This window comes from Cryptomeria japonica, chromosome 10 (genome assembly GCF_030272615.1).
Source record: "Cryptomeria japonica chromosome 10, Sugi_1.0, whole genome shotgun sequence".
Lineage (NCBI taxonomy): Eukaryota > Viridiplantae > Streptophyta > Pinopsida > Cupressales > Cupressaceae > Cryptomeria > Cryptomeria japonica.
The window spans coordinates 494,700,423-494,718,920 of NC_081414.1; the positions used below are offsets into that span (position 1 = coordinate 494,700,423).

Sequence of the window (18,498 nt, forward strand, 5' to 3'; positions counted from 1 at the left end):
CACTAAAATGGTAGCTTGCTCCGAGAGCCTTATGTGTAACCCTCCCTGCATTAGCCTGACTAGGCGCATTGTGAAGGCGTCGCTGACGCGTTCGTACTGTCCAACCGCGTAAGCCGGGCTGCTCTTTTCCCTTTGAGCTATATCCTGGTAGTGCAGCTGCGGGTAGCAATCATAAACCTTTACCTGACCAGGCCCATTCCCGATCTCACCTTTCATTATTAATCCTGGCAGTGGCTGATTCTTTGCGAACATATAGACCAAATAGGAGGTCATGGTGAAATACTTCTTTGTCCCAAGCTCAATTAACTGAGCGTGGATGTTATCACTTATGATCTGGGCCCAGTCAAACTTAGACTTTCCGGCAAAGACCTGTTCTGTAAAATAGAACATCCATTCTTCAAAGTAGTTGGACTTAGGAAGTCCCATGACTCGGCTAAGTAAGGTGACCATATCGCCATGTTCATTATGAAAGTCACTCCTGGGGGTCTTTTTCACAATCCTGGTACTTGAAGGCCTTTTCTCTTTGAACCATTCTTCGTTAATCAATGCCCTGCATCGGGCTGGGTTCATATCATATGCCCCCTGTGCCTCGTCCATTGTTGTAGCTATGGGATTATTTGGAAAGGGGATATCAAATGCATCACCGATAGCCTCAGGGGAGAAGTCAGCAATAGTCATATCTTCCAGAAGCACTAATTTGGACTTTGGCTCGTAATGCCGAGCAACTTCCACTACTAATTCATAGTTTTGGATTGCTGGAGGAAAACCTGCTGCTTGGGCGATGCCACTTTCCACCATTTGCCTAGGCCTGCCATATGCGTTGGGCGAGAAGACCCGATCCCTGAAATCCTGAATATCAATGTGGCCAAGGTCGGTGTCACCAATGTTGTCCCAGACGCTCTGGACCTTTGACTCTCTTAATCCTCCCCTCTGATACTGATACTTCATTCTTTCAACTTTCCGCGGGATGTCTGATTTGGATGCTCGTGAGGTTTCTGCTGCAGCGGGTGTTTTTGATGATTCTGCCGCTGATTTGAGCATTTATCCTGCACAACCAGACACGGATTACAAGGTGATACAAGAACGATAATGCGGGTTAGATAATAACAGAAGTGTTCCAACAAACCGGGATTAGTTTAAATATCATTTTGGCTAACAATTTGATTAACTTTAACAGCATCATATTCTTGAAGATTTATGACTATGCAATCTCATTTTCGAATTTTTGGATTAATTTTCAACAGAGGCAAAATATGAGAAGTTTGAATTTGAAAAGAGATGCAGCTTCTGGCTAAACCTTGGGGATGAATCCTAAATTTCGGATGTTCGAATAACGGCGATGCAGACTTCAAGAATTTCAAATTTTGCGTATTTGCCTATTTGATTTGCATATTTTTAAATGACCATACGCGATAAAGCGTACTTACCTGATTGGAGCGAATGATGAGTGATTGCCCGACCTTGTTGCGCGGGGCGAGCGGATGATCCTGCAAAATTTGAATCCCAACGGTTATCCTTCCTGTTTAAATTTTCGCGGTTTGGAGGATGGAAGAGGATTTATCAATTTCACATGGTTCTGTGCCTAGCAACCTGAATTTTAAATGGTTGATGGGAGGATGATGCGGTGTCTTACCTCCTTGTTTTCGGATTTGAGAGTTCTTTCAAATTTTGAATTGCATTCTTTGAATTTTGACAAACTGGAGGCTTCGGATTTAACCTTCGCGGACTTCGGACCTGGGGTAAGGGGTGTGGTTCGCGCTGAATAGTAGATTCTGCGTTAAAACTTCGCTTTCTTTTAGGACTTCGTTTTCTGCGTTTTTTGCTCGCCCTGGCCTCCGCGTTACAAACTGTGCCTTCGCGTGCCAAAGTTCGGATCTTTAGCCCGAAGAGGAGATGCGTTGGATTTTAAACTCGGCTTTGCCCTCGTTTTGGTTCGGACCTAAAGTCCGAAAATGATCGCGTTATACAATGTTTCTCCTTCGCGTTGGTCCGGACCTAAAGTCCAAAGTGATCGCGTTGCTTTCAGTTTTCGTCTCCGCCGAAATTCGGACCTGGGGTCCGAAATGCGATCGCGCAGTGCTATGTTACTTCGACCATCGCCAAAGTTCGGGGCTTAGGGTCCGAACTGTGATCGCGTGATGCTTTTTTAAAACTTTGCCTTTTGTGTTAGTTCGGAGCTTAGGTCCGAAGTGGATCGCGTGATGCTTTTAACACTTTGGAAATTTCGGAGCTTAGGGTCCGAAGTGTGTTGCGTGGTGCTTTTAACACTTTGGAAATTTCGGAGCTTAGGGTCCGAAGTGTGTTGCGTGGTGCTTTTAACACTTTGGAAATTTCAGAGCTTAGGGTCCGAAGTGTGTTGCGTGGTGCTTTTAACCCTTAACACCTTGTGTTGAAGTTCGGACTTTAGGTCCGAAATGTATTTCGTGATGTTTTGAAAACTTAACACTTTGTGTTGAAGTTCGGACCTCAGGTCCGAAATGTATTTCGTGATGTTTTGAAAACTTAACACTTTGTGTTGAAGTTCGGACCTCAGGTCCGAAATGTATTTCGTGATGTTTTGAAAACTTAACACTTTGTGTTGAAGTTCGGACCTCAGGTCCGAAATGTATTTCGTGATGTTTTGAAAACTTAACACTTTGTGTTGAAGTTCGGACCTCAAGTCCGAAATGTATTTCGCCACCTTATGTTTTTTTAAATTTTGAACTTCGAAATTTCGGACGCTTAAGTCCAAAAGGGAGCGCATAACGTTTTTTTACCTTGACTTTCGCCAAGTTCGGACCTGGGGTCCGAAAAGGAGCGCATTCGGTTTAAACTTGCCTTCATGTTTTAAAACTTTTACTTTCGTAAAAGTTCGGGCCTGGGGCCCGAAAAGGAGATGCATCATGTTAAGCTTTGAAATTTTGGAACAAGCTTTCGGCATTCTCGCTCAAAAGCCGGATCAGTCAGGAGGACTCATTGGTTCATTATTCCAACGTCGATCAGCTTATGGACCGATCACGAACTCGCTCGAAGAGACACGAGAAACTCTGCTTGGATTCTCGGGATAATGATCAAAAAACTCAAAACAGGAAAGGGGGACCCTGTCGGCGACAGGGAGCGTGTGCAACGCACAACAGCTAGGAAGACATCTGTGTTGGTTAAGAAATCCAATATGTGCTTGTCGTCTTCGAAAACTTGAAAATTTGTGATGTTATCCGGGACCGAAGGGACTGATGTTAACTCAACTGTGAACTTCTTCAATCCTTCCATCGCTAATGGTATCAATGAACTGGCGGCTTGTGCAAGGGAATTAGCCACTTGATTCTGATGCCTGTATATAGAATTGATGTTGAAGGCCTCAAAACTTTCAATGAGGTCCCAGACTCGGTTTCTGTATCTGGTCAATCTTTTGTCATGGCAAACATATTGCTTCCTGATTTGCCTTATAGCTATTTCTGAATCTCCATACACTTGTAGTATTTTTGCCTTCTTTTTGATAGCTAACAATAACCATGAATCAAAGATTCATATTCAGCTACATTGTTGGTGCAAGGAAATTGTAATCTGTGAGCGGCAAGGTAGGTTTCTCCTGTTGGGCTAATCAATTCGAAGCCGGCTCCAGATCCTTGTTTAGACTTAGATCCATCGAACCTTAATGTCCATATTGCATTTTCTTGATTTTCCGTCTTTCAGTCTTCCTAACTTTCAGTTGATGTATCGGATAAGGTTTCATCTTCCACAAAACTCTCGGTCTCTGAATCTTGAATTTCTTCTAAGATCAATGTCTGTGGGGCCCTTTTGTATACTTGTTTTAATGCGGTCTGGCATAATGCACAAGATAGTTCTGAATGGACGGCATTGTGAATTCTACACCAATTTGGAAGAAGCAAATCTCGGACGGACGCTAAATTACCCAGTTGCACACTTTGCTGGATGTTTCTATGTACGAATTTCCTGAAATTTTCAAACATCCCATCATCCTCTTGGTCAGATCCTTGATCACTTTCAACGACAATTTCTGTAGATTCTATTACTTCTTGTTGGCCATCTTCATCTTGTATGTTTTGTATCATCAGGATTTCTTCCACTTTAGGCTTGTATGTCCCTAGACCGGATTCTAAGAACAGAACTTCATTGTCTTCCCCATATTCAGTTATCATGAGTCTCAATCTTGGAGTGCTATCGATCTTGATTTGATTCGGGACTCCTCTCCATGGTAGCCACATGTGTGCGAAATCAGTCGACACATATCCATTCAATTTTCGGGACCCTCATAGGCATATAACTAACTCAGGATTGGGTCCCTCATAGGCATACCTCCATGCCCCATCTCTAGCACCTCTAGGATGGGTGTCTATATATCCAGATGGGCATGGATCTAGTGGCCATTGCTCCCTTGCCATGATTAATGCCTACTTAACCTACACATACAAAGTGAAAAAAAAAATTAACATTTTAGTTAAACAATTTAGCAAACTATCTACATTAGTTTAAATAAATTTAGACATCATTCAAAGTTTTTTTTTTTTAAAAGTAGGGTTTGAATTTTTTTTTGAAAACTAGATTCTTCAAAAAAATTGTGAAAATTCAACAAAACTTGTCAAATCTAGTGTTAAATCTTGTGCAAATAACTTAGAAATGATTTAGACTACCTAGGAATCATTTCTAATCCATCTAAATGCAACAAAAAATAAACAAATTGTTTTAAAAAAGCATAGAAAATAAATTAAAAAACTTACCTAGGAATCTGATTTTCCCTTCAAATCCCCTTCAAATCCACTTGGAATCACTCAAAAATCACTCCAAATCACCTTGCAAGTCACTCCAAGTCAACTTCCCCCTTCTCAGCCCAAAACCCAATCAAAAAACAAAAAATGAATCATGTTTTTGCCGTTTTCGGCTAAGAGAAACAAGCGGGCGAGTTTTTGTCACGGACTCGCCGAGTTTTTGGCAAAAACTCGACGAGTTTTCTGGCGAGAAGAAGTCAAATCTACTCGCCAGGCCCAAAAAAAAGGCGAGTTTTTGCTACTTGCCGAGTTTTCGGCGAGTTTTCGCTACTCGCCGAGTTTTTGGCGAGTAGTCCATCTATGCTATCAAATAAAGGTGGTAGTAGGGAGAAGACTTATCTGATCAGTTTGGTCCATTCATCCAATGGAGGTCCTGATCTCATATTTCAGTTGCCATAGATAGATACAAATCTGCAGAGTTTCCAAGGCTAAAGATAGACATGTCACTTCTATGAAGAGAATCATCAAAGTCTAGCTGGAAGGAAGTGGCCCGAACTTCCTTCTCATTATTCTTGGCATTGTTCTCAATTATAACCTGTAACCAAGAATCTCTCTCTACTCAATCTAAAAATGATCTCTATCCCTTGTCACATCTTTTCACTTTAAGCTCAAGTTCCTCCTCAAGATGGAGGGGATGCACTAACTGTGGCAATGGCTCTTAGAGAACCTGCTCTAATACCATGTTGATTTTCTTACAATACTAGGAACACAAGAAGATGACCATGCACAGTAACCATAGGGTGTGCTCGATTAACCACGGGCAATGATTCACATTATTGTTGCCCTCCCAGCCATAGACGATATACTGTTATCGTCTCCCCCGAGCACGAAAATTAAATCTCCAATATATATATCAAATATGAATAGCAAGATGTTGTTACAATGACACAAAGACCAATGTGAATTGCTTCAATCCTTGAAGCTTATAGATGGATCCAGTCACTTTAGACCGAAGGAGATGCAAACTGAACTGTTGTAGGATGTACTACCAATGCTTTCTTGAGTTGCTTGCATACAACACGATAGTGCTGAAGAATTCACAATATTTTGAAGAAAGACCGTGCATACAGAACGATAGTGCTGTAGATGATAGTTTGATCTGCAAGTATGTTATATTTAGTTCGATCTGCTACAATATGATCCACACTACTCACACATTCCAAATTGCAGTCTATACAATTCGATCTGTTCACATTTATGATGGGGAACAATATCCACGATGCTGAAGATGATATCGATATGCTTATGTGTCTTGCTGTAGTGAAGACCCGATCTGTATATATGTCTTCTGATCTGTGTATATGTTGTTTCGATCTAAATATTTGTGAGAGGAAAGGCGCACTATTTGTATCCATTCGTGGGATACATCAAATGACACCTCTTCATGACAATGTCGGCTGTGATCCTTCATCGTGACCTTTCCAAAGGGTCGCGGGTTTATGAAATAATTGTTTTGTATTAACCACTTAATGCAATTTGTTAACCAATAACAAATAGTTAGGAACAAATTCATATACATAAATACAATTCCTTTTAATAGGCAAGATAACTTATAAATGTGTAAGGCCAAAGGCAATTCACACATTTGTAATTTTCTATGTCAGCCTAAAGGATCCGACCATAGCTATTATTTCAACAAAAGTGGAAGCCATTTTGAAGTGATCCAAGCCTTTCATTGTGATTGTGGCAAGGACTTTTCTAGGGGTAGTTCAATATTTGAGAAAGCTTATCAAATCATATTCCATAGATGCAATGCTTTATATTCCCTGATGGCAATTGGTGAGTCTTTTATATGGGGTAGAATTCAACAAAAGGCATTTGTTTAGCTAAAGTAAAAGATTAGCAAGCCACTGGTTTTGGCAATACCTAGCTTGGAACAACTATTTTAGGTAGAGACAAATTTTAAGGATCATGTGTTGGAGGCTATTTTATTACAAGTATGTAAGTTTGTTTGTTGTCATTCAGATTTATTTTGTGGAGCACTTTAAATATTTTGCTCACATAATGAATTATGTCTTTATTTGAGAAAAAATTAACTATATCAATTATAAATTAAAATCATATATCTATATCTATATATATTATATATGTATTTGAACGTTTAGTGTCGTAGTAGAAAAACTCCATTGGTGAGGCAGCCACCAAGGTTCAAACTACTGCTGGGCCATTGAGCTCGCAGGTCTTCTGCCTTCGCTGGGTCGTTGAGCTCGTGGGTTTGAACAAGTGAAGTGCGGGGAATGATGAGCCCTCAAAAATGGCCTCGTGGAAGAGATCCTCTATAATAGGTCTCTCTGGGATCAGACCAAGCTAAAAACCTGAGTTTCCTCCATAAAAAATATATATATATTATATATAATATTAAAAATTAAATATGTACATTATAAATTTTACATTATAGTTTAATATATAACTATTAATATATCTTCATAGTCTATAATATTTTAAATTCTAAAACTAGTTTATAGTATTAATTATAAACTATGGAGATTCGCTCCTTCATTGTCAAAATGCCATCTATAATAGTGCATATTAGTATTAATTTTAAAGCTAGTGTACAATATTAATTATATACTTATTCGCATCAGAATCCATGGGGTGGGTGTGCAGAGAGATTGAGTCATATCGAAGCCACGATTTAGAGCAGATTTGCCAGCTGCTTCAATACTATCTCATATGCCCCCCACGATTTAGGATGATTGAGGCCCTTTCAAATTCAGTTGATGATCGCCATTGCTCCTCCCACTCCTTTATTTAGGGATTTTTAGAGGTCGGAAAGAAAAATAAGGGAAAAAATAACAAACTTTTTCAACATTGATTCCATATTGACTCTGATTCCATCTCAGATCAGCCCTATTCTGAGCAATTCAATAATTTTGTGAATTTTCCTAGAGTTTTGCAAGTTTCTGAAATGATTTTTTTCACTTTTCTTTTGCCATTTTTGGGAGTTTTTAACATGATTTAAATGCAAAAAGTCATTGAATTGGGTCAACGATTTTTTCATGAATCAAGATAATTTTGGGGAATAAATCCGCTAGCTCCAGGATTCAGGATTAATCAGGTATAATCGTGATTTTTTGCAGACTATTGCTTCTATGGTACAGGTACATGGTGAGATACAACATGCAGAAGCCTGGCAGCAATATATGGACCAATTAACAACAGAAGACTGTAAGGATGACATATCAGCTTAGAATCCAACATCCAAGTAAATTATATCTACACAACATACATCTATTCTAGATGGAATGATCAGATCCGTCATTACATTATTACTGTCTAAATGTCTTGCGTTCAATATTTACCATAAATAAGAGCAAAAACTTCAGCAAACTAGGAAATTGACATGGTCTTATATAGCTGACCATTTCCTATTGAGCATTAAACTTGCAAATCATGCTATATTGTGGAAATGAAAGGCAAAAATTGTTCTTTGATGATTCCAAAAGTTTTTGCCTTATCCTGCTTCGACATAACTCATATTCTTCTTTCAACTCTTCTGATCTGAACCTTTTACCATTGGTGCACATCCAGACCCTTCCAAGGCCATGGCCTCCTCATCAGTATACAAAACCTCTTTCAAAGCAACAGCACCTCAAGATCACGCTGCGCCCTCAAGGGAAAATCTGCTAAAATAACTGAACCCCATGCTCAAAGACAATAATCAACCAGCCTTTCAAATCCAAGGAGGAAATAGGTGCTACCTAAAAATGGATATCTGTACAAGGATCTAATTTGCCTTCAATGAATGGAAAATCGATTATGGTACTAAAATAGAAAGCAATGAATTGCCATTCGTAGGGGCATGTCTGGGTCCCAAAACACTAAGTCTTTGGATAGTTGAGAACTGGAAACCTTCAAGCTCTATCCATACCTCGTGATTCTCAAAGGATATTTTATGGCCATCTTTTCCACTAGAAAACAAAAGGAGGGTGTTTTCCAGAGAATCCTATGGTTGATGAATAAAGCAGGCTTGTTTATGAAACTATGAACGTCAACTTTCAAGCCTAGAACTGACCTTCCAAGCATCTGATTTGGGTTTGTCTTGCACTTAACAAGAAAATTCTCAGAAGAATAATCCCTACAGAGAATTATTAATTCTGCAATGGAATACATAGCAGCCTCAGAGTCAACAATCTGCCTTGGTATTTTCAATAGATGAGAATATGCATAAAGCATCAATTTTGAATAACTCTTTGCAGATCAAATGCTCTTAAAGCTAGGAGGTATTGAGTGGGAATAACTAATTAACTATGAGAATATCCCCTTCTGATGTCAAATATGCCATCTTCATCGACAAGTTGAAAGAGGATGCCTCTCCTATCTGCTCACAGACCAATCAACTCAGGGACAGATAGCAGGTTAGGATACCAGTGAAAAGCATGCTTCTTAATCACAGATCCCACTTCTAGCATGGGCAAATTATGGTAAGAACATTGATAACAGAACACTTTCACGTTTCAATCCCGATAACATTCAATGGATTCTGGGAACACTCCGCAAAGGATCCAAACAGTTCCACAGCAGCCCAGGCAACCAAACAAACCTTCCTCAAAATAATGAAAAAACTAAGCTTCCTCATACTGCTGGAAACTAAGCTTTAATAAAACAAATTCAGGGAAAAGCTCTTCACCAAAGGGGAAATCAATAACCTGCTTTATGAAGAACCAACAGGTAGAGCAGGTGGGACATACTGCAATGGGATGCAGAAAACTACTAAATGTTTAACTTCTCAAAACCATGTATAGGGAATAGCAACTAAAACTAAATCATTGAAGTGGAATCTTGTTTTTCTAGTTCTCCCCAAATACATCTCTCCATATAAATGCAAAGTAATGATATCAGATCTTTCTGCTTTCTGGAAAATCACCAAACAGAGTGGGGAAAGAAGGGGATTTCAATCTCATTAAAATTATTACTGAATAACAGGTTGGCCATCATTAGGATACTTGGATAAGTAATAGTCTAAGTGTGAGGCCTCACCTCGACTCAGTCTGACATTCAGTGGATTTTATATTTTAGACTATTATGGATACTTTATTTTGATGCATTTCGAGACTTAGAACTTATATGATTTCAGGATTTGGATAACATTGCTATGATTTGATGAGTTACTTACATGCTTTATGAGATAGAACACTACATGATTATTAGATAGAATGATATTGCAATGATAGATGTCGTTATTGAATTTGCAGGACTTTACTCTGAATATAGAACTATGATGTATGTTTAGTTTTTGTGAATTGGGATGAAATTTGCTTATGTGAATTTGCTTGATAAAGATGTATTCAATCTGTGCAGATGAAAATTGTATGCAAGTAATGATGTGTATTGTTATATTATTGAATTATATTATATATGGATATTTGGAAGTACTAATGTGTAAATTGAGATGCGCAGGAAATTTACCATGTGACCATGGAAAATTACGGAGAATCAAACCTAGACTTATGTATGTTCGTAAGCCAGGATTTGTCTATTTGGAGAGACAATACCCCGTTTGTGTTGTATTTTATTCGTATCAGTATATGCTGCATGAGTGTTAAGTGTTAATTAAATTTAATGTGTAAAAACCTCAAGAGACAATTTCATGTTTTATTTTTTGTAAAAGTGTTTTATTTGTGTCACTTGACACGTGTGTATTTAATTTAAATGTTTTATTTTGTCTCTTGGTGGGAAAGTGTTTAATTATAGTTTTCTTAACAAATTAATGTGTTGTCATAAATACTTTGGAAATATAATATTTGGAGTGGTCAACTTATGTTTGACCCGAAAATAAACTTCAGAGGGGTTTAAAATGAGTTAAATGAACACCTAAGGGTAGTTTAATAGGGTTTCCTAAAGCCCATAAGGTATACCTAGGGGTTAGGGGTAATTTTAGGCAAGTTTCTACTTTATAATGATCTTTTTAACGCTTTAAAAATGGGATTTTTTGAGTTGAGCGAAAATTGAAAATTAGAAGTTAAATCTAATCAGGATTTTTCCTTTTGGAATGAAAGTCTTTTTGCATTTTTGCTTTCTTCCTTCTTTTTTTGGTTTTTTTTTTAGAATCTTGTGAGAACTCTGTGAGTGAGCTTCTTAAGCAAGATTTTTGTGAATTGAAGGGTAATCACCCACTCTCCATTTTTGGAGACAGAAGAAAACTTGGAAAGGAAATAATGTTACGGAATAGAGAAATTGAATAAGGGTAGAAGGAAAAAAAAATGATTTGCGGATTGGGCAGCTCTTCATCAGATATCATATTAACCTTTGGGCAGATTAAGGTTGGTTTCAATTATTATTTGTAATGTCTTCTTCTTGTTTATGTATGGAAGTTGTTTGTATAAGAAATCTGTGTTCTTGAAAGTTTATGTTTGAAAATCTCTTGGTATTTTTGCCTTATGAAAATGTTGTGTTTTGGGAGTTTTCTCAAGATCTCTTACTCTTGGGAGAGAAGAGGATCTTGAGGGTGGTAGCAGTGACAGCCCTCGAGTGAGAGACTCTCTTTTGAGAGCGATCACAAGGGATCTTTGTGTGACCCTTGCTGCATGGCCTGTTTGTGCAATGGGGGTCATAAGGAGGGATATAAGGCTAGAATGCCTTTGGGGGGCATAAGGAATTAAGGGGTTGAGATTCTTGATAATTTTATTGTGCCATGAGGTGGCTTCTTGTTTATTTCATACTTGCAGTTCTCCTCAGGGTATTGGTCCACTACCACCCTTTGAAAATGTTCATCACCAGAGTGTGGTGCTGTGATAGCCAAGTTGGGAATGTGTCTGAAAAGAATCTGTATGCATTGCTTTCTATGTGTTTGCCTGTTTGTAACCCGTCTAGGATTTGGTTCTCCAAGCTCGGGGGTGGCTACCAGTTACCCTAGGCTGGGAGGTGAGCACTCCGTGGTCATATTTGTGTTTTCTATTATGCAGGAAATTCAGAGGAAAGAGAATAGGAACCATGAAAAGACACTGAAGATTATTATTGAAGAATCTTAAATTCGGTTGCAGATGTTGTTTAAAATTGTTATAGAAATATGCCTCATTCATAGAATAGAGAAGCAAGTTGTAATTTGTGAAAGTAGATTTGAAGTTTTATTGTTGTGACTATTCAGAAAAACATCCTGTAAATTGGTAGAATATCTTAGAGTTGTTTTAAAAAAAAAATAGAAAAGCTTGTTATTTCTACTTCTGGTTTTAGAAAAAAGAAAAGTTAATTTGTGTTGCATGCAAAAGCTTCTTGTATTATGGAAAGAAATAAAAGAATAGATTTCAATTAAATTTTATCTGTATTTTTACTTGAGGCAAAATAGAAGTTTATTTATGCAGAAAGATTTTAAGTAATTAAATGGGAAAAGATGTTATATGTAAATATTTTATTTGAAAAAAAAAAATCAATGAAATTCTTTTTATTCCAGAAAAGTATATTGTATCCTTGAAAAAGTATTCTAAATTGTTTTTCAGTTAGCATTGATTTAAAAAGCTTATATATGTATATAAATATAAATATATATATATATATATATATATATATATATTTCTGATTAAACTTAATGTTTTTCCCTTTAATATAATAGTTTAAAAAAAAATTGCATGTAAACCTTTTTTAAAAAAATATATAATTTCATATTGAAATATTTTCACCATTTTAAACTGTGGATACAAATTTATATAATTATAAATATATATATATATATATATATAAATATTTTTATATATTATATTTAAAAAATAAATAAATTAAAAAAAAAGGGGATGTATTTGGGTCCTCGCGGACCCCACTGTGTGGCCACACAGTGGCAGTCGTGGCCGTCCACTTTGTGCCCACACAGTGGACGGCCACGACCGCCACTGTGTGCCCACACAGTGGGGAGCCGCTAGCGGCGCCCACTGTGTGGGCACACAGTGGAGCCGCAGCGCCCACTGTGCGCTCACACGGTGGCGCGCGGCCAACCCGCCTCCCTTCCTCCATAACCTGCAATAAAGAAATTCATGGCCGCCTTTGGGGTCTTCGGCCCAGCAAGAATTTGGACTGTTAAAAAAATATGGGGTAAACCCTAGCCCGGGTGGGGCTAGGGCAGATTGGATTTAAAAATAATAAGTTAATTAGATTAGATATTATATATGTGAGTAAATAGAACCCTAATTAGGGTTGAAAAAAAAAATATAGAATAGAATTTAGGAAGTTAAAATGGCTTTTGAATTAGAATTAAAATATTTGTCATTTATGTAAAATATATATTTATATATGTATCCATATATATATATGGGTATATATATATGTATGTATATGAATTTTGATCAGAATTTTGGGTAAGTATTTAAATTATAAATATATATATATATATATATGTATATACATATATATATATATATATATATATTTATATAATCCTGGTTTTTATTTGGAATAGATAATAAAGAGAAATTTAAAAAGGTTGATTAGACTATATAGTCATATTGGAGATTTAATTAATTTTTCCTCTCCTATTTCCTTTAGCTTGATTAATTTAATAAACTTAATGACTGAGTATCTCTTGGAGATAGAATTAACCAGTAGGTTTCCCGCAATTAAAATTAAACAATTTATCGATGCTTAGTTTGCTTCAGAATTAGCTCAAATTTAATAATGGAAATTTCATTAACGTTTGTCGTGAGAGTGAACTTGTTAATTAATTTAGTATGTTTTAAAAAAAAATTTGTTCCGTTTTTGCCCTAAATTTTGGGCATGACACTAAGTAAATCCAATTACTACATTTTAAGTCACAAATCTGCAACCAAGAAACAAGGCGGTTGTCACTATGATTCTTAATCTAGGAAACACCACTTCAGATTGAGAACATGTAGCTCCGACATCTAGACTATATAACCAACATTAGGAAAAGACAGATATTGTGGCCCATACTCAAGGGTTTGCTAGATATTGACTCATGCAAATTAAAATTCCTCAAATTCAATTTTATCTGTTGGAGTACAACTCTAATATTCTCAAGCCACAATGGATCAACTTATACAACACAAGGGAAAAAGGTTTTTCCAGAGATTCTTAGGATGCCAAAAAAAAAACTTAACTTATACAACATGAGGGGAAAAGGTTTTTCCAGAGATTCTGAGGATGCCAAAAAGAAAAAAACTTTGAACCCCAATGACTTAAAGGAATTGGAAGAGGCAGAAAAAATAGAAAGTGATATGGATCAAACATGGCGATTCCATAAGAAATTTTTTCCACAAACCAGTTCGCAATAGTCGCAATCAAAATGCCATTCCAGTTTTGAACTTTTAGGATGGATGAATGCTAATCAAAATCAGATTATCTCATTGTATCATTCCCTTCTTGATGAATCTTCTAAAGACAGATCAATGTCCTGGAGCCAAACCCTCTCATTAGCGCTGCAATTGATCACTTAGGAAGACAAGATATACTCACCAAGGTTCCCAATAAAAAGGAACTTCCAAAGGTACTATTTCCCTTTGACTTGAACAAGTTCAAAACTCAATTTTATCAATACCATTGGTAGGGGAAACATCCCTCCTTAACAAGGAAAGGCTAAGAAGCATCAATGTGACTCAGCATTAGTCCACGAACTGCCAAGAGTACACAAGCTTGTAGCCCTTCATCAATCTACCATTGCAGTATGATTTACAAAATCATATCTAAAACTACAGCAAAGTGGATTTATCCACCGCTTTACACTATTGTCTCTCATTTACAATTAGCTTTTGTCAAGGTAGATGAAATCATTACACATAGTAGATAACCATAGTTCCACAAGATTTCAGAATGAGGTGACTAGTTTCAGTGACATGAGAATCAAGGAGCTTGATGTCATGTGCCCTTTCCAAAAATCACATGAAAGGCTTCTTCCTCAATAGACGTTGGCGATCAAGGGTTGGGTCTGCCACCTGACTCATGCTAGGGATCAGAGATCAAAGATCAGGACTGCGGCTTGAATCATGCCCAAAAGTTGTTAGAAATTGGAGATTTAAGTTGTTGCTTGATGCATACCAAGAAGCTATTTGGGAATGAGGTTGTAATGTCCCCTCTCTAGTTGACAGGCAGTTGAGCAGGATTGGCCTATCATTAGGGTTCCCATAGGCCAGTGGAGTGGATAGGGAACCCATCTAGAGGTGGAGCTATGCAGGGGCTTTATAAGCCATTTTGGGTAGTTTGAGACAGTCTCCTATTTTTTAGGAGGGGTTACTAAATTTTAGGGATTGACCGGGAGTTGACTGAAACACATCAAAAGACCTCAGGGATCATTCTGGAGGCTTGGGTTACAGTTCCTATTTTTTAGGGAGGACCCCTATTTTTTAGGAAGAGACTGTCAATTCGCCTGCTATATTTGTACATCACCAAGATGGCACGTGCATCATCAGTTTTCAGTTCAGGATGGCCAAGTGATGGGGTTTGAATAAAAATTAAATATTGAAGTATTGGCTTCAATATTTAATTAAAATAAAATAAAGTGATTAATAATGTCACTTCATAATAGATTATTAAAGTTATGGAAAGACCCCATGTACTAGTGAGATAAAGTTGTTTTAAAAAGGGGGCCCTTGAGGGGCATTAACTCATAAATAAAAAATGAATTATTAAATACATTAAGAGCCCAATTTGCAATGCACATCTTGAGGAGACATTATTTTATTAAAATTTGGGTAAATAAAAAGGCGGAGAAGAATAAAGTTTAATAAATTTAATTAAAATAAAGTATTGAAACCCTAAAGCTACGATTAGGGTTTGGAGTCAATAAAAGAACATGAGGCTTCATTTTGGCATTCAACCATTCATTTTTTACAACAGCAAATTGGATTTGAGCTCTGGAGAAGAGTTTCAATAGCAGAACAGACTTCTGGGAATGAAAACTCCCTAGAGATTGGAAGGTTGGACGAGAAACATTCCTTGAAGAGGTGGATTCATTCAAAATTCATTTTGGGGCTTATTTGCAATGATATGAACAGTGCCATGAACAGTAATGTGTATGACATGAACAATGCTGCTACAGTGACGTGAACAGTGCTTGCAGCAGGTTTATATTTGTTTAAGCAAAGGTTTGTTAGTATATTCATTGCTAAGTTGTGCTAGGGTTTGGAGGAGATTTTGGCATCACCAAATTTGCAATCAGCATTGTGTTTCAGACCTTCCAGTTATCTACAGAAATCTCAGACTTGTTGGAGTCCAGATTTGAGTTTGTTTCATCATCATATGGTCTTCTATATTGCTCCTCTCATTGCCATTGGAGTTATGCATCATCTGGGTATGTTGTAATTGTTGAACACTCAAAAACTTAGGGTTTGTACTTGCTGTTACAGTCTGATGAATACCTGATTTATTTGTAATCAGACCTCATATTTCACCAATAAAGGGTTCGTTTGGTATTGTTAAGTTGTGTGTTGTGTTCTCTCTTATTTGGTACATGGAATTGCAACACAATCAATCCAAAATTCAAACAACAAACTTAGAAATTCATATCAAACCCAGAAAAATCAGAATTCAGAGTTTGCATGCCAAGTGTTTGACAAAATGCCAAACGATCGAAACTGAAAATTTAGAGCAGAACAAGCAGGGGTTATTTCAGAGGTTTGGAGATACAACCCAGCCCATGCCAAGTCGGAAGGAGAAAAATCAAACCTTCGATGGGAAGTCTACGAGGCCTGTACAGACGACATGCGATATAACATGCGAAAGACCCACTACAGCCAACCTGCGATGTAGCCAATAAAATTCAAATTTGGGCCTTGGTGCCAAATTGGATTAGGCCAACTAGTTTGATCTTTTGGGGGGTAGAATATAAAACTAGGAAATTAATCATCCATGTTATGTCATTTATCTTTTGGACACTTAAGTGTTCAAGACTTTTCTATGGATGAAACCCATAGGAGACTGCAATCAATAGAAAAACCCATTCCTTGCTGGAATCAGAGAACAGAAACCTTTTGGTTCTCGAGGGCATTCTCACTCAGGAGTGCATTAGAGCTTCAAGGTTTGGAGTACAGCTCAGTTTTTCAATGGTTACATTATTTCTCGGGGATTTATAATTGTTTTTTGCTGCTGTTGTAATGATTGTCATGACAGTCGCATTTGCTGTGGAAACCATAATTATATCAATATAAGAGCTGTGAAATTTCTCAGACATTTGTGTAAGTTATCTATGTTATTTAGTCTTGTTTGGTGTAATTTGGTGAAGTTTATCATTGTTGTAAACATCAGTTCAAAATCAATATAAATTATTTTGGAGCTGTGATTCAATTGTGCAAGTTTGTGTGTCTAACCAAATATTTGTGCTGTCTAAGTATGATTAATTGCTGTTGTTTGGATATAGTTTGGTGAAGATTGCTGGTTATGTTTCAAATCTGTTATTTTTATTGAAAATTCTGGAGAGGGACACTACACTTGATTTGGGGAGAATTGGGGGATATTATTTGACAAAGGTCTAAGGGTGGAGACAAGGCCATTTTTGAGATGTTGGAATGGAAAGTAAACACAGACCTGCATGGCACAATGCCATTTTCATAATTTTATCATATATTTTGCCCAACACCAAGACCACTATTTCAGAATTTCTAACCAAACCTTTATTCTTGTAATCAACTTGCTTGTGTGAGACCAAGATGTTTGAATACAAGTTAAACTTACAACTCTGAGCAAAGAGTAGCAATGGAAATTACATTGAGCAAGGAATGGAGAGTAGGAAGGATTGTTTGCCTTTGTTTTTTGTGTTAGTAGTGTAGTCAGGTAATTGCTTTTGAGGTTAGTTTACATTTTTTATTATATCCTGTTTATGTTTCTTTTTGTGTTGTTTTGTTTTGTTTTTCTAATTTTTTTTTTTGGTTTGTTCTTTAACTGGGTGTGGAGAATTGGGTATGGCCAAATTCATCCTGTGACTGGACCTTGTCCAGGTACATCCTGTACTCATCCAGGCTGTAATTGAGGACACACAGTCAAACTGTACCTAGGGCTTACCTGAACTGACAACTATAGCCAGTATGGGTAAGCCCTGGGTACATGTAGAACCTAGTAACAGAGGCTTAAAGCTGTCACATTGTTAATCAGACCTTACATAGTAACCAACTATGCCTCACACACTCTTGTTTACAACATTGAGCTCTGAACCCTTAATAATGAGAAAATGTTAAAAAAAATCTCATGTGATATCTATCCCTTGAAGCAAGCATCTCCATAAAAAAGTTATTTAGCTTCGTTCGAGAACATAATGTTGCTAAGATTTAATTAAAGTTGTTTCTAAATGAATTGCCATTAAATGCATATGGGCTACAATATTCCAAGAAATATTTCCCAGTCTGCTTTTTCTTTTCAATGTAAAAAATAGTGAAATCAAGCGATGATCATTTAATCACTACCTTGTTGACAAGGTGTTTCTTATTTTTCTCAGATAGTATTTTTCTATTTGAACATGACATAAATACAGCCTATCAGATTCACCATTTTTCATAAAAATATCTTCAACTAAACAGATTGAGGATATTAAACTTGATCTATGCACTATAATGTTTCACATGGAATTACATAAAATTGAAGTAGAGATTGGAGATTAATGTCTTACCTGAGACTGCACATAATCTACTAGCTCCTGTAATCGTGCAGCTTGCTGATCATGCATTCCACTAAAACTTCTCCCAAATGCTGGCATGTTTTCTAAGATGATCTGAAGATAAGTCTGCAAACCAAGAGTATAGACAGTTGCTTTTACAAGCCAGGATTTCAAAGGATTAATTAAATCTCATAATTATGATCAAAT

General features: G+C 37.0%; 1 protein-coding gene across 6 annotated transcripts in view; it reads right to left on the reverse strand.

The window, feature by feature from the left end:
• Nucleotides 1-18,498, reverse strand: part of LOC131039366 (uncharacterized) — a 336,970-nt gene that overhangs the window by 34,350 nt on the left and 284,122 nt on the right. For all 6 annotated transcript variants that reach the window (XM_057972093.2, XM_057972095.2, XM_057972092.2 and 3 more), the window contains one exon: nucleotides 18,304-18,417. In XM_057972093.2, the coding sequence (XP_057828076.1) occupies nucleotides 18,304-18,417 (114 nt within the window). The remainder of the gene's footprint in view (nucleotides 1-18,303; nucleotides 18,418-18,498) is intronic.